The sequence below is a fragment of the Girardinichthys multiradiatus genome, chromosome 7 (genome assembly GCF_021462225.1).
Source record: "Girardinichthys multiradiatus isolate DD_20200921_A chromosome 7, DD_fGirMul_XY1, whole genome shotgun sequence".
NCBI lineage: Eukaryota > Metazoa > Chordata > Actinopteri > Cyprinodontiformes > Goodeidae > Girardinichthys > Girardinichthys multiradiatus.
The window spans coordinates 10,417,935-10,433,450 of NC_061800.1; the positions used below are offsets into that span (position 1 = coordinate 10,417,935).

Sequence of the window (15,516 nt, forward strand, 5' to 3'; positions counted from 1 at the left end):
GCCAGGAATTAAGCTGGGGGATAGATGGATGGATGGATGGATGGGTCACCTTGGATCAGTGCGGTAATCTCACAGTTTGAGGTGTTGGTACTGCCTCACTGAAACACTACACTTAGTCACCACTCTGTTAAACATGCTTTATATGCTTAGTATAAGATCCCTGCATTTGCCACCTCTGGGGGTCATTTGGCTTTTTGTTTCAACTCAGACCGCACTTGGAGCTATGCTATGACCAGTTAATGGTATTAAGTTAATGTTAAAAAAAGTAAAAATTTCAAAACTTACTATTTAAAGTCCTTTGAATAAGCTGAAAGAAGAAAAAAATCTAAGTTCTCGATTTTGTTCCTCCTCTCCTGTTGCTGCAGGTCAGCTGGCTGAATGACGGCCACTACGTTTTTGTCACTTGAAACAAAACCATGTGTTCAGAAATCTGAATGGTAATCACATGCAGCGTCATGGCGTGGGAACGAAAGGAGTGCCCGCCACCTCTCTGTTATTAAGATAGCACTGCAGATGGCAAGCAACTAATGACATGTCTGTTAAAGCAGGTGACTGTAGGCTCAACTCTCACTCAATAAAGAGCAGAATGGCAAACAGGTATGACATGCACAATCAAAACTACTGCAGCTTTTAGTGGGTTATTTTCTGTTTATTGCCAAATAATACATATCATTTTGTAGCAGTAGCAATAACTGGTGCTCTTTTTGAATAAAATTTGGTGTTAATACTTTGATGGTGTGGTATTCATACTTCATCATTTTTTATATAAGAATCTCATACCAACCCGTTTGTCTTTTCTTTCCAGTTTAAAATAAAGTAAGCTGATGTATACAGGAACAGCCTGCCTAGTTTTAACAGATTTTCAATTTAGTAATGGATAGAGAAACCATTATTGAAGCAAAGAAATGACCACACATAATTCCTTATCTTCCTACATTTAAAACGTTAGTTTTATGTAGCTTTGATTTTCGGGCATCAGTAAAACTTCACATGCATTACTTCTCCTGTGAAGAGTTTTAATGTTATAAGTAACGGACCTTGTGAAGGTTGCATGCACACTTGATGGCTGCACGGCATGTTTTTCTGGGGTGTGGTGACTTCAATGTGACAACAGCAATATGAGCTGTGACTGAATAAAGGACAACATTTCTGCTCTGGTTCTGAGGATTTAAATAAGTGTTGGGTCTGTGTACATCGACTCTTACAACAGACCAGGCAGTCATTTAGCTGACACGGCATATCACTAAAATGGGTCATATCTGTTCGGTGTTTTTTGAAAAAGGAAAAATAATTCTTGGTTGCCAAATAATGTCATTTAAAGGATGATTATTTCCTAATAACTACAAAATTCTAAAATACCTCAAACATAAAACAATTCTACAGTCACAGCATTTCAAGATGTTTTAACAAGGTTCAAATTTACTCTCGAAAACTTTGAGATATCATGGCTTCCCTTCCACAGTAAGTGTGTGGAAACCAACAACTACAGTTCCCAGTGTTCTCTGCGGCACCTTCTCTAGTTTGCCGTACGGTAATGGTGTTATTTATTTATTTATTTTTTTCGTTGAAAGACAGACATTATAGTGACGTCTGGCGACTTTTTAACTTGTTCATGCTATTTTTTCTTCCAACTATGCAACTACTGCTTCTGGGAAGTTTCTGAACCGTGAGTCAACGCCTTTATTTAAAACTGTAAAAAAATAAGACTAAGCTTTGTTTTCCAACCGGTCGAAGAAAGTGTAGTTAGCTTGCTAACTGTTTTTCCGTTTCCATGGCAACAGGCCTGTTCCACTGAAGTCCGACCTAAGAGAAAAAAATGTTTCATGCGCCATTAAAGTGTATTCACAGTGAACGTAACCCAAAGTTTTACTGTGCTATGAATGTAATTCTCAAGGCGCTGTTATAGAATGAATACATATGAATACTTTGTCTTATCGAAATTACAAAACTATTATCAAGAACTATATGAATATAGAAGTACAGTTGTGAAATGTTACGGTTTTCTGAATATCTTTAAAATTCAGACTGTTGGTCCAGATATTGTTTCATAATATAATATTATATATATTTATATACATTGTACTACCCAAAAAGGATCGCACTACAGTGATATTATATAATAAAAATAGGGCATTGAAGTAGAAACATGCAGTGTTTATTTCTCTTCGCAAACAATTTATTGAAATAAAAGCCAACAACAACAACAAAAAAGCGTCAGTGTCTCAATAATGTGGCCTTCAGCGTCAATTACAGCTTGACAACATCATCCCATTTTCTTCACAAGTTGACTTATAGTCTGCTGAGGCATGGGATCTTACCATTCTTGAAGGGGCCCTCAGGTCATTGAGGTTCTGGGGAACAGAGTTACGAGCCTCTAGACAGCGACTCGGCTGATACCATTGGTGTTCTATGGGATTCAGGTCAGAGGAAGTGCAGGTCACTCCTTTCAAAGTACCCCAGTCTCCAGCAACCGTTCCCTAATGATGAGACCTCGATGAGCTGGAACATTGTCGTCCATGAAGATGAAATGAGGCCTGTGTGATTCATGCAGGGGCACGATGACTGGATTAATGCTGTTATTCAGGTAGAATGGGCTTGTCAATGTACCGTTCACAGAGTGTAGGGCAGTTCTGTATTGACTAGACACACCTGGCCATACTGTAACAGCACCACCACCAAAGGTTCGTCTGGTAACAACAGTGGCTGATGCATAGCGCTCTCCTTGGTGTCTCTTAACATAATTGGCGGCCATAATTTCTGCTCAGCGTGGATCGACTTTCATCAGAGAACAGCACTGAGGCCCACCGGTCCCCCATCCAGCATAAATGCTTCCTGGCCCATGCAAGACAATGATGCCTGTGCCTGGTGGTAGGGCAGGTACCTTGCAGGTCGTCTAGCACGCAGACCACGCTCCTATAAACGGTTTCGAAAGGTCTGACATGAGACAGTGTGGGATGTGGCCAAAGGATGTCCACTTCTATGCCTTTCTGTGACTCTTTCTGCATCTCTATTGCAACCTGCTGATGACACTCTTTGACTCTCTAAACTCAGAGGCCACTTCTGTCTGATAATATCCTGTTTGAAGCCTCACTTTGGTGAGGTCCTGTTGATCAGTTGTTAGGTGTCGTCTTGGTCTCTTGATGTCAGAATGTGAGCAGCATAATGAGGACTTTTTAAATACCAGTTCTGATTGAACCAGGAAGTTTATTGGTTGATTCATGGATAAAACACCTGTTGTGAATTTTGCTGTCAGAGAACAGCAGGTTGTGCAAAAAGTACTGCAACATTGAACAGTTGGACATGTGCATTCAAAGGTTTAGAGAAGGTCACATTGAGTTTACCTGTAAAGGTTACAGTGCATTATAGGTTCATCCTGAAAGCAGAATATCCTGAACCTTTTGTGAGTAGTGTACATATAAATGTGAAGACTAATAAACAAATCAGTTCACAATAATATTCTTTCATGTAAAATAATCATCGCCTGGCAGGATTAGTGTTAAAACAAACAAAAAAAGTAATTCCTTCAAAAACCATTAGTATAACAAACTGTTTGCAGCTTGTGTTTCTGGTTGAACCAGCCAATACTTCCCTGATATTTCTGCTTTGTTCTGTGTGTCGCAGTATTTCCAGGTGTTATGAATGACTATGAGGTTATCCGGCAGATCGGAGAAGGTGCGTTTGGAACAGCCTTACTCGTCAGAGACAAAAGGGGAGATGGAGATGGGCACTGTGTGGTGAAACAGATCAGCTTCAGGAGGGTACAGCAACAGCAGCACACTGTCTGCAGGACACTCTTCATGTGAAACAACAAACAAGTGGTGCACATCTAAACTGATTAACAGACAAGGAATTAAGGAGGATGAACCTCTTTTGTTTTTAAGCTAACATTGGAGGCCAGGGATTTTGTAACACATTTAAAACAGATGTAAATTATTGACTGAATAATAGTACCTACAGGGGTTGGACAATGAAACTGAAACACCTGGTGTTAGACCACAATAATTTATTAGTATGGTGTAGGGCCTCCTTTTGCGGCCAATACAGCGTCAATTCATCTTGGGAATGACATATACAAGTCCTGCACAGTGATCAGAGGGATTTTAAGCCATTCTTCTTGCAGGATAGTGGCCAGGTCACTACGTGATACTGGTGGAGGAAAACGTTTCCTGACTCGCTCCTCCAAAACACCCCAAAGTGGCTCAATAATATTTAGATCTGGTGACTGTGCAGGCCATGGGAGATGTTCAACTTCACTTTCATGTTCATCAAACCAATCTTTCACCAGTCTTGCTGTGTGTATTGTTGCATTGTCATCCTGATACACGGCACCACCTTCAGGATACAATGTTTGAACCATTGGATGTACATGGTCCTCAAGAATGGTTCGGTAGTCCTTGGCAGTGACACGCCCATCTAGCACAAGTATTGGGCCAAGGGAATGCCATGATATGGCAGCCCAAACCATCACTGATCCACCCCCATGCTTCACTCTGGGCATGCAACAGTCTGGGTGGTACGCTTCTTTGGGGCTTCTCCACACCGTAACTCTCTAGGATGTGGGGAAAACAGTAAAGGTGGACTCATCAGAGAACAATACATGTTTCACAATGTCCACAGCCCAAGATTTGCGCTCCTTGCACCATTGAAACCGACGTTTGGCATTGGTATGAGTGACCAAAGGTTTGGCTATAGCAGCCCGGCCGTGTATATTGACCCTGTGGAGCTCCCGACGGACAGTTCTGGTGGAAACAGGAGAGTTGAGGAGCACATTTAATTCTGCCGTGATTTGGGCAGCCGTGGTTTTATGTTTTTTGGATACAATCCGGGTTAGCACCCGAACATCCCTTTCAGACAGCTTCCTCTTGCGTCCACAGTTAATCCTGTTGGATGTGGTTCGTCCTTCTTGGTGGTATGCTGATATTACCCTGGATACCGTGGTTCTTGATACATCACAAAGACTTGCTGTCTTGGTCACAGATGCACCAGCAAGACGTGCACCAACAATTTGTCCTCTTTTGAACTCTGGTATGTCACCCATAATGTTGTGTGCATTTCAATATTTTGAGCAAAACTGTGCTCTTACCCTGCTAATTGAACCTTCACACTCTGCTCTTACTGGTGCAATGTGCAATCAATGAAGACTGGCTACCAGGCTGGTCCAATTTAGCCATGAAACCTCCCACACTAAAATGACAGGTGTTTCAGTTTCATTGTCCAACCCCTGTATATATATGTTGAAGGACATTTGTCGTAATCTTTACAAAGTTTCCTTTTCAGTCGTGTTCGTTCTTGGAGCTCAGAATAGTTGTGTTTTTTTTCCACATCTGATATTAAGGAAGTGAGGACAAAACATCTCACAACAATAGCCAGCAGAAGGTAAACTATTAGCTTCTTTTGAGACATTAAATGTTCACAAACAACATGGTTGGTTTCCTCGAAGGTCTGGCTGCTTAATTCCTAGAGCATCCATTGTTGCTGCAGCAGAACCAGCGTTGTTTCCTCGTCCCTCAGCTTTGGACGGCTCCTTCCCTAGAAGCCAAGTTCCAAATTTTGTCTTTATCCTGGGAACAAAAGATTTATTTAACTGAAATAATGTTTTTGGCGGATAAGGAGAAATCTTTCTCAATCATTGCAATTTTGTTAGATATCACCCACTGTATTAAAGATGTATGCAGTGTGTGATCGATGCCTTCTCTGGGATATCGCATGGGCCTTAGCGAGTGCAGTGGGTTGAACAGAGAGGGGGTCCTTGTACAGCCGAATCCTGAGCCTCCATTAACACCTCAACACAGAGAGGTCTAACGTTAGTAATAAAAAGAAATAGATTTAAAAATCACTCTCTTATTTTAGTTCCATTCACTTTTAGGGCTGTCTCATGGGCTAAAAAGTGTGTTTATTGTTCAGATGTCAGCGAAAGAGAAAGAAGCCTCTAAAAAAGAAGTGATTGTGCTGTCACAGATGAAACACCCGAACATCGTTTCTTTCATCGCTACATTTCAAGGTGAGAGCAGATCCTCTTTCCACATGGTTTATAGGTCCATTGATGAGTGCAAATGAACTCAAAATTATTCATATCTCTGATAGATCTAGGGGTTAAAGTTATCTTTCCATTTTTCCAATATGTTTCTTCTGACTGGAAGAAATAGTAACATTTTGGGGTGTCCCAGCCAGAGTCCTGACTCAACCCAGTAGAGAACAGAACTAAAAATGAGGGTGATGGCAACATAGCCTTCCACTCTAAAAGACTTGGAGCTCATCAGCAGAAATAAATAATCAAAATAAAAGCAGGACCATTTAAAAAGATGGTCAGCAATTATGAGAAGAGTTTGATTGATCTTTGTTTAATGAAAAAAATTAACATGTAAATCTGCCAGGGCTGTGAATCATTTTGGACTGTAGATGTGAAAAACGTTTCTTCCAATATTTCTGCAGAGAAGGGCAGCATGTATATAGTGATGGAGTTCTGTGATGGAGGAGATCTGCTAAGGAAGATCAAAATGCAGCGAGGAATTCCCTTCTCGGAGGAGCAGGTACCCGGTAACTGATAAAAACTCAAACTGAGTGTTGTTAAAGGTCAGGTTGCCTGTAAAAAGGGAAGAAAAAAGTATTTTCCTTTTCTAAATAAGATGTAGGACCCAGAGTGAAATTAAACTCTGTTTCTCAGATTGTGGACTGGTTCATTCAGATCTGCCTGGGCCTCAAACACATCCACGACAGGAAGATTCTTCACAGAGACATCAAATCTCAGGTGCTCACCCGGTCTCAGTGTCCCCTTGAACACACCAACCCCATGTTAACACATGGTAGTGGCAGCATCATGATATGGGGATAGTTTTCTTAAGCAGGGAAGCTGGTCAGAGTTGATGGGAACATTAATGGAGCTAAATGTGGAGGAAACCTGTGTACTAGTACTCTATCATAACTGGAAATGCATCCTGATCAGATGATATCAGATATCATTTCAGATCATATGTTTTTGCACACTCGTTGGGGGGGGGGGTGTTACTTTTGCTTTGAAAAGGCAGTTTGTAGACTTGGGGTCTATATACAATGAGAGCATCTTGTCTGTGGGCTGCAGCTTGTTAATTAACAAGCATTATCATTACAGAGCTCTTTCATTGTACAGTTGAACTGTTCTGACATCAGTTTTGCTCTAAACAAAGACCTTGCTCTATGCCAGCTCCTAGAATAACACAGCAAGCCTGACAGAAGACTGCATTTCTGTTCACATCCATCACTGTCCTTCATCGGTCGTATCAGTTTACACACACGCACACACACACTCACGGTATACGGATGCCAGTGTGTCTTCATTCCTGCTCTCCTTCTTGCCTAGAATATCTTCCTAACCAACGCAGGGATGAAAGTAAAGCTGGGGGACTTTGGAATCGCAAGAATTTTGAATAAGTAAGTCAGTGTGAACCTCACACACATAGACACACACAGTGCAGCTGCCTGTCAGTGAGTCCACTGTAACCCATGGAGGAGCTCCAAACAACTGATTATCATTCCTCAAACTGTCAACTCGGACATGCAAACACATGCGTGTAGAAATGGTAGCCGGCCAGTAGCGTACTGTACAGAAGGACAAGTTTCTTTATGTTTTTTTTACACATTAAGTAGAAGGATGCAGAAGACAGAATGGCAGGTGTTTTGTTTTGGAAAAAGGACAATTTTGCAGATGTACAGATACATAAAATGAAAGACAGACAGGAGAGCAAATGTTCTTGTCAAGCTAGCAACTCAAATTAGATTTCCCACCCAGAATATACATTGGACAAACATTTTACTGCCTTAAAGTTAAAACTAACCAGTCTTCCATGTTGAACATTTATCCACTTTGTCTTCATATTGAAGCTCATCTGAGAGTTTGCTGTTTTTTTTTTTTTTTACTGTCCAGCACCCTGGAGATGGCCAGGACCTGTGTTGGGACACCATACTACCTCTCACCAGAGATCTGTGAGAGTCGGCCCTACAACAATAAAACGTACACAGTTTCACTTCTAATCATCTGTGAATGTGTATTTTTTCTGATATCTATTTTAGTTATCAGTTGTTTGCATTGTTCTTGTTACTATGAAATATTTGTGCAGTATTATTTTTAAAATTCTCTTTAACTGTTTAAATACGTAGCTAAATATGCTTCCAGAAAGTACATCTAATGGTTGAAAAAAGGTAATACAGTTATTTCTCTTGTTTCTAATCAATTGATTACTGCAAGAAGGAAATTACAAAAGGGATTGTGGCTATCTCATTAACAATCAGGAAAAAACAACAATGCATTTCTCAGCTTTAATAATTAGAGGTCTAAAGCTTTTGCATGATGGGTTCATCATACAGTATTGCTCATAATCTGTCTGTTTGTAATAAGTGTTGCACTGAGATTTCTGGATTTCAAGCCATGGGGGCAGCCATAGAATTACTGAAGAATATGCAGATTAACATTAAGAATGACAAAACAGTAATGGAGAACTAGCATTAAGAACTAATTCATGTTAGCTTTTTATTACGGTCATTTGTCCAGTTTCTGTTTTCGTTATTATTTAAGAAGAGCAAACACGGTTGTTTGATAATAAATGGGCCACCCATCCACTAACCATAGCTGAAATAAACCTTTTGTATTATCACCAATATTCTCTGAAAAATGGACAAAATAATGAGAAATTCTGCTAGGGTATGTAAACTTTAGAGCATGTCTTTTTGTCCTGTTAGTGCTTGAAGAAGCCATGATTTCTGAATCAGTTTATTTCAAAAACCTGATCATGTAACCATTAACATGAATAAAGTCTGTTTAAATCTAAACTCAGGTAAAAGTGTAATAGGATGTGCACATTGGGTTCTATCAAACTAAAAAAACGGTGTGTAAAAACGGTGATCAGTAAAAGCCCAAAATGAATCTATCATCACACCAACGATGAGGGCATGTAAACTTCTGGCCGTCGCTGTTCTCTTACGTGCATTATAGTATTGACATATACCCCTAACCTTATTGGTAGTTGCTTGTGAAACCGATAAATAAAAGGTCAGCTGCATCCTTCAAAACATCTACTTTTAACCCTTGAGGCTCCTTTAAAACGAGGTCAACCTTTTTACCCTTAGTCCCAAAATGGTCCCTCTCATAAAGGTGTGCAAAAAATTTAACATTTTAATATTTGTTTTAACGTTCGGCACACCATATCTTTTCACCCACTTCTGACCTAAACATTCAGTAGATATAAATATTTGTATTAATTATTCATATTTTTTAAGGTTTTATACCATTTTTGTTAAGAAATAACTACCATCATGAAAGACATGCATGTGAAACTTGAACAGACAATTTGTTTGAGTTTGACTTCTTTTTTTTTTAGAAGTAAAGGTTTGTAAAATGATGAACGTCTTTTTTACGATGACTACAATGAACGTTTGCTGGTGTATGGGAACATGTGGGAGCATTTTTGCAACTTTTAGTCTCAGTTTCTCTCAGTATTGAAGTAATGGCTCAACAAGTGATAAATTTGCATTGAAATGGCCATTAAATAAAATCCTTTAAAATGAGCAGGGACCTGTTTGAAATAGGGCCAAAATTTCTGCACACTTATGATGGCTGCACTACAATTGGACAATCGCTCTATGAGGGTAGAGTTTTGGGAAAATTGTCCAATGAGATCTAACGCTATCTGAACGTGTCAGTTTTCCTGTTTGTCACTGTTGACCTTTCATGCGTGGGCGTAATAATAAGCCACAGATGTGTAATCATGTTGGTATGATCTAGTAGGACTACAATTCACCCAGAGGGGTTTTCATTTTACAACATGTGCAGACACATACAGAGATAAACATTTCTGTCTGCTGATAGCCAAATTCCCTGATGGCTACTTTCTCTTTGGTTATTTAATCTGCTCTTCTCTGTAGGCCTGTTTTGATGAAGCGGAGGTCAGAGGTACTTCCTCCCCATTCTCTCACAGAAATGTTTTTCTCCTCAAGATTCCTATTAGCAAGAATTTCAGCCTCAAATCTGAAATACTTTTGAACCTTTGGCAAACAGTTTGCCTTATCCTCCTAAAATGTCCGGTTTCTCAACTTTAAAATGTAATCAGGTCCTCATAAAGAGTCAAAGTGCAGCCATCTATATACTTGACTCTGAGTCAAAAAAAACAAATACCAAAAACCTGTCTGTCAGGAGCATGCTCTGTTGTGTACTTTCACTGCTTTTAACTTTGTTTTTTTCTTCCTTTCAGGTTCATAACTGTAGTTTAAGGGTGTGAGATCCTTATACACTCATATCTCAGCACGTTTCTTCCACAGGAAGCATGTCACGTTATGTAAGATGTACCGAATGAGATGTTATATAATAACCTGATAACAGATCCTCTCTCTGAATCTGTTGAACTCGATACTTCTGTCCTTAATTGGGAGGATGTTTGTGAGGCGGTGTAAATATAATCAGGAACCATTTCTATAAAATTAATAAAGACTAAATATCTGCATTTGTTTGTGTTTTTGTCTTTTGCAGAGATATCTGGTCTCTGGGTTGTGTCCTCTATGAGCTCTGCAGCCTGAGGCATCCAGTAAACTTCACCACACTAGCAACCTCTTTAACCACACAGCTGCACAAACACTATGCTAACGCTAAATCTGATACTGATTAGACTTACAGAGCGCATCCAGGTGTAAAATGTGCACGTACAACAGTGGTCCCCAATGTGCTGCATGTTTGAGACGTTCCCCTAGTCCAGGTTGGAGTTCCTCCTCAGAATGCCATCAGGTGCTGCAGAGGCTTGTTTTATTGAGATTTTATTTGATAGACCAACACATAGTACTGCTTAGTTGAGAAGTAGAAGGACCATCCATCCATCCATCCATCCAATGTTCTGCTTAACTGAGATTGGTTTGTGGGGGTAGCAGGTTCAGAAGGGAAACCCAGACATCCCTATCCGAAGCGAGACACTCCAGGCCAGAAGAGACATACACTCCCTCCAGCGAGTTCTGGGCCTTTCTCTGAGTCTTCTCCTGGTTGCCTGTGCCCAGGAAACCTCCAAAGAAAGGCACACAGGGGGCATCCTGATCAGATACCTGAAACAACTCAACGGACTCCTTTTGATATTTAGAAGCACGTTACACCTGATCCTCCCTCGGATCACAGAGTTTCTCACCCTATCTATAAAGCTGTCCTCCCCACTGTATGGATTAAGGTCATTTTAGTCGCTTGCATCTGGGATCTCATTATTTTGATTGTGATCATTGTATCATGACCACAGGTGAAGATTGTAGTGTAGACGGACTGGTAAATCAAGAGCTTTGCTTTTTGGTTCATGTCTTTCTTCACCATGATGCTCCAAACCCTCTGTTCATTTCCTGCTCCATCCTACCATCACTACTGAACAATACACCAAAATATTTGAACTCATCCACTTGAGTCAAGGCCCTCAATCCGGAGGGAGTAGTCCACCTTTTTCCGGTTAAGCACCATGGATCCGAGACTTAGAGAAGCCGACTCGCCTCCTGGTTACTTCATACTTCACACTCAACTGCAAACTGCTCCTGTGCCTGCTGGATGTCACAGCCTGAGGATGCCAACAGAACCTCATTGTCCACAAAAAGCAACGATGAGACCCTGGGGTTCCCAGACTAGACACTATTCTCTCTAAGACTGTCCATGAATACCACAAACAAGATCAGTGTCGAAGGGGCAGCCCTAGTGGAGTCCAACTCACACTTGAAATGAGCTCGACTGTGTGCCGAAAATGCGGACACAGCACTTGGTTTGGTCAGACAGGGACTAGATGGAACTTAAGAGAATCCCCGAACCCCCTACTTCCGCAGAACATGCCCCCCAGAATACCTCGAGAACACATCTAAGCTTTATCCAGATCCACAAAACACATGTAGACCAGAGAATCAAACTCCCATGATTCCCTCAGCAATTATATGAGGGTAGAGATTTGGTCTTGCCACAGATTCTCCATTGAACTTAGTTTTGGACATTGACTGGGCCATTCTAACGCATTAATATCCTTAAATCTAGGGAGTATAGATACTTTAGAGGGGAACTGTGTTGAAGAAGTTAAACATGTAAAACATGCACTGTTAATGATGTATAAAGTGCATTTAACTGTTTTTAGCCATCCATCCACAATTTTAAGATTTAACGTTGTTAAATTATATTAAGGATAACTTCCTTTTTTCTTCCCTAATAACTAATTGTCTCAACCAACAGTTTGAGGGCAGCAGCCTGAGGCAGCTGGTCAGTAAAATCTGCAGGGGCCACTACACACCTGTATCCGGCCACTACTCCCATGAGCTTCGTCTGCTGGTTACCCGGCTCTTCAAGGTCTGACACACTCATTGCAGCATTTAGACAACACAAAATGTGAAGTTAAACAGCAGGTACAAACTAGTTTTTTTTATTTTTATCAGCTGTTGTCAGTGAATCAGACTTGATCATCTGTTATATAGGGTTAAAACTGACTCACTGTACGGAAGTCACAGTTTAGAGTCATTAGTAAAAAGTAATTCCTACACATTATTTTGTATTTTAGTACTTATTTATATAATTCCCTTTGGTATTTGTTAGTTTACGCTTTAACAAAATGTTCAGAATAAGATAATAAGCTTTTAGTACTTTAGCCTATTTTACTAGTACCTTACAACTTTTAATGGAAAAAGGCTTAAAGACCGAGCTGTACAGCAGAAAGAACTGTAGTACTTTCTGTTTCTAAGTTAGCCTAGGTATCCCAGTCTGACCTGACATTCCTAATGAATTCAGAGGGAGTGAGAATTTTACAGGTACTATGGAGCCGAGTTTATGGCTTGAATGAAAGTCAGTACAATTCAGTGTCCAATTTAGGGATCAAAGAACCGGTATTATAGGATTATAGTGGTTCTTTATTGTTAAGGTTTTAGCAGCAGCAGGTTGGATTAGTCATAATCCAGAGGTGTAAATGTCAGAATGTCACAAGCTGTTTTAACAGCTGTTTAGGATATTACCCTGAGTTTCTTGTGATAGAGTCTCTATTGTCCTCTGTAGACATCACAGCCGTCACCACTGTTACTAGGAATACCACACACACAGTTTTTACTTTCCTCTAAGAAAATCTGGTTTCTCTTTGTCAGTATACTCTTACAACTGCTGGATGAAACAATCCAATCCTGGGTTAGATATTGACTGATCCATGTCTGGGTTGTTTTAACACATTACGGTTGGAATACTGATGGATTTAAATGACTATATTATCTCATGTTAAGTCTACCAAATAATACACTGAAAAGAATAACCCATAACCTGGATTATTAAATATGTAATATTGTATTAGAAACTAATTTTATTGACACATTTTCTATGTTGGTTTATCCTTCCAGGGTCATAAGGAGGGGCAAGAGTGCTAACAGCAACAACCCTGCAGATGATTTAAATTAGCTTTATTTGGCATTAGAAATAATCAGATTCAAAAACAGAAGACAACAACCTTCTAATCCATAAAAAGATTATTGCAAAAATCAGTATTCTAGTTAATAGAAAACAAAGTCTAAACTATTGCCTCTCTTGTGATTGTTAAACATAGACAGTACTAGCTTGTGCTAACCAATTAAATGGTAAACAGCTATACAGTTATCTTTAAAGAACAACCTGCTATAATGATGATCAATAGATTATAAATACTAACCTTTAAAGAAAAAGTTATTGTATGGCTAAAATAAAAAAAACAAAGTATAAGGATGTTTTAAGACATAAAACCACAGTCACAGACGCTAATTTTATATTTAAATCAAATAGATATTTTCACCAGTTAAAGTTATTCAATTTCTAAAATGTTTTTTTTTTTCAGGTCAACCCCCGTGACCGTCCATCAGTGAGCTCAGTCCTCCAACAGCCCTTCTTGGAAAAACACGTCAGCAAACACCTCAACACTCAGGTTGGAAAGAAAGAAATGACTGGTGACAGTGGTGTCCTGATTCTATTTTCAGATGATGGAATAAACTGTGCTTCATGAGATGTTTGGGGTATTTTTTATTACATAACCCTGCTTTAAACTTCTCCAAAACCTCCTCCATTACTTGTCTGCTGCCTTCCTTGTTCTTCAAGATGCTGTTTGTTTACTAATTCTCTCTAAAAAAAACTGAGGCCTTCATTGAACAGCTGGATTCATTCAAAGAAGTTTAGACACTGTTCTGCTTCTCATAAAATCTGTCTACTTATTAGTGGGTTTTATGAAAATTATGTATAATGAGCTGTCGTGTATGCACGTGTTTGTGGGTGTGTGTGGTTTCCGGTGTTTGTTGATAATGCAGGAGGAGTTTAACCATATGGCAGCTTCACATCGGCACAGAGCAGCAGCTGCATCGGAAGCTGCTAAAACGAGAACAAGAGCAGCAAACCCAGCCGGTAATATAGTACAAAGTACCATGTGAAAACTCATGATTTGTGTTCTGTTTTTTTTTTTTTTTGTTGTAAATCGAGTAACTGCATGAGTTCATTAACCTCTGACAATGTAAATGTAACCCTCCTAGATGCCTCTGTGATGGGTTTGGCAGTTGGAGACTACTGTGTAAACATTCAAACTACAATCCAAACGATACTCACTACTAATAATACAGTGAGACTTACAGTCCTTTGTGAGAATATAAAAAAAACTCAATTGTTACTTAAGAAAAATGTAAGTCAGATCCTTCTGAATGAAATCTAGTTTTAAAAACTTCATGCTTCATGCATTTTTACAGGCATTGCAAAGCAAACTACTTACTTGGTTCTATGCAGCATGCTGCAGTGATTGCGTACATGAGAAAACAAGCTAAATGGGGTGTGAGGGCCTGCTGGGTAATTAATTGAGCTGTTGCAGGAACAAAGCCATTGGCTGGAGTGCAGCAGGCAAACTCATTGAGAACATCTCAGTTGGACCTTTACCCCTATGTGAAGATCTATGAGATCTATATTGTCACAACCTGGCTTATGGGTTATGACAAAAAAAGGGAAAGGACACAATAGTACAATTTACAAATATAATAAAAAACGAATAACAGTCCGGTGTATGAAGTAAGTAAAATCATCCATCCATCCATGGCGTAGATTTGTGTTTTATCTTGGCCAATATAGACCCAGAGTTTTTATGACATTAAAATACAATGTGTCTTCTGCTTTTGTAACATCTGTCAACACTTTTAGTTCTACTCTTTGGTTGCCTTCTTACATTAAATGTATTGTTTTTATGAGGAAAAAAACCCAATGGCTCTTTTTAATTCATGGTTCCAGCACCGAACGGCTCCACTCCATTCGGTCTTTCTCTACTCCACAGAAAACCTGTTGTGTTTCCATTGACTCAGTGGCGGCTGGAGTTATGGCTTGAAGCCCGGCCTCTAGCCGTCAGCGTTGGGCCGCCATATACCCATACTGTCGTGTGGTTCAGTGTGAGTACAATGAGACAGGTTTCAAATACAACCATGCGAAGTAAAATAAACACTCACCGCCACACGCCATGTCCTCTAACAGTGATTTCTACCATCGCCACAGCTTTCTGGCTATTGTGGTCCTTAGTATTT

The 15,516-nt window shown here is 39.8% G+C and overlaps 1 protein-coding gene across 16 annotated transcripts in view; it reads left to right on the plus strand.

The window, feature by feature from the left end:
- The first annotated feature begins 1,482 nt into the window (after window positions 1–1,482).
- Window positions 1,483–15,516, plus strand: part of LOC124871207 (serine/threonine-protein kinase Nek5-like) — a 41,641-nt gene continuing 27,607 nt past the window's right edge. For 12 of the 16 annotated variants that reach the window (XM_047370306.1, XM_047370308.1, XM_047370309.1 and 9 more), the window contains exons 1-11: window positions 1,484–1,666; window positions 3,622–3,758; window positions 5,905–6,001; window positions 6,433–6,530; window positions 6,665–6,748; window positions 7,337–7,407; window positions 7,901–7,987; window positions 10,496–10,550; window positions 12,200–12,313; window positions 13,809–13,895; window positions 14,272–14,365. In XM_047370306.1, the coding sequence (XP_047226262.1) occupies window positions 3,636–3,758; window positions 5,905–6,001; window positions 6,433–6,530; window positions 6,665–6,748; window positions 7,337–7,407; window positions 7,901–7,987; window positions 10,496–10,550; window positions 12,200–12,313; window positions 13,809–13,895; window positions 14,272–14,365 (910 nt within the window). In that variant the 5' untranslated portion in view covers window positions 1,484–1,666; window positions 3,622–3,635. Of the gene's footprint in view, window positions 1,667–3,621; window positions 3,819–5,335; window positions 5,377–5,904; window positions 6,002–6,432; window positions 6,531–6,664; window positions 6,749–7,336; window positions 7,408–7,900; window positions 7,988–10,495; window positions 10,551–12,199; window positions 12,314–13,808; window positions 13,896–14,271; window positions 14,366–15,516 lie in introns of those variants that run through there. The other 4 variants (XM_047370312.1, XM_047370319.1, XM_047370318.1 and 1 more) reach the window with 4 other exon arrangements.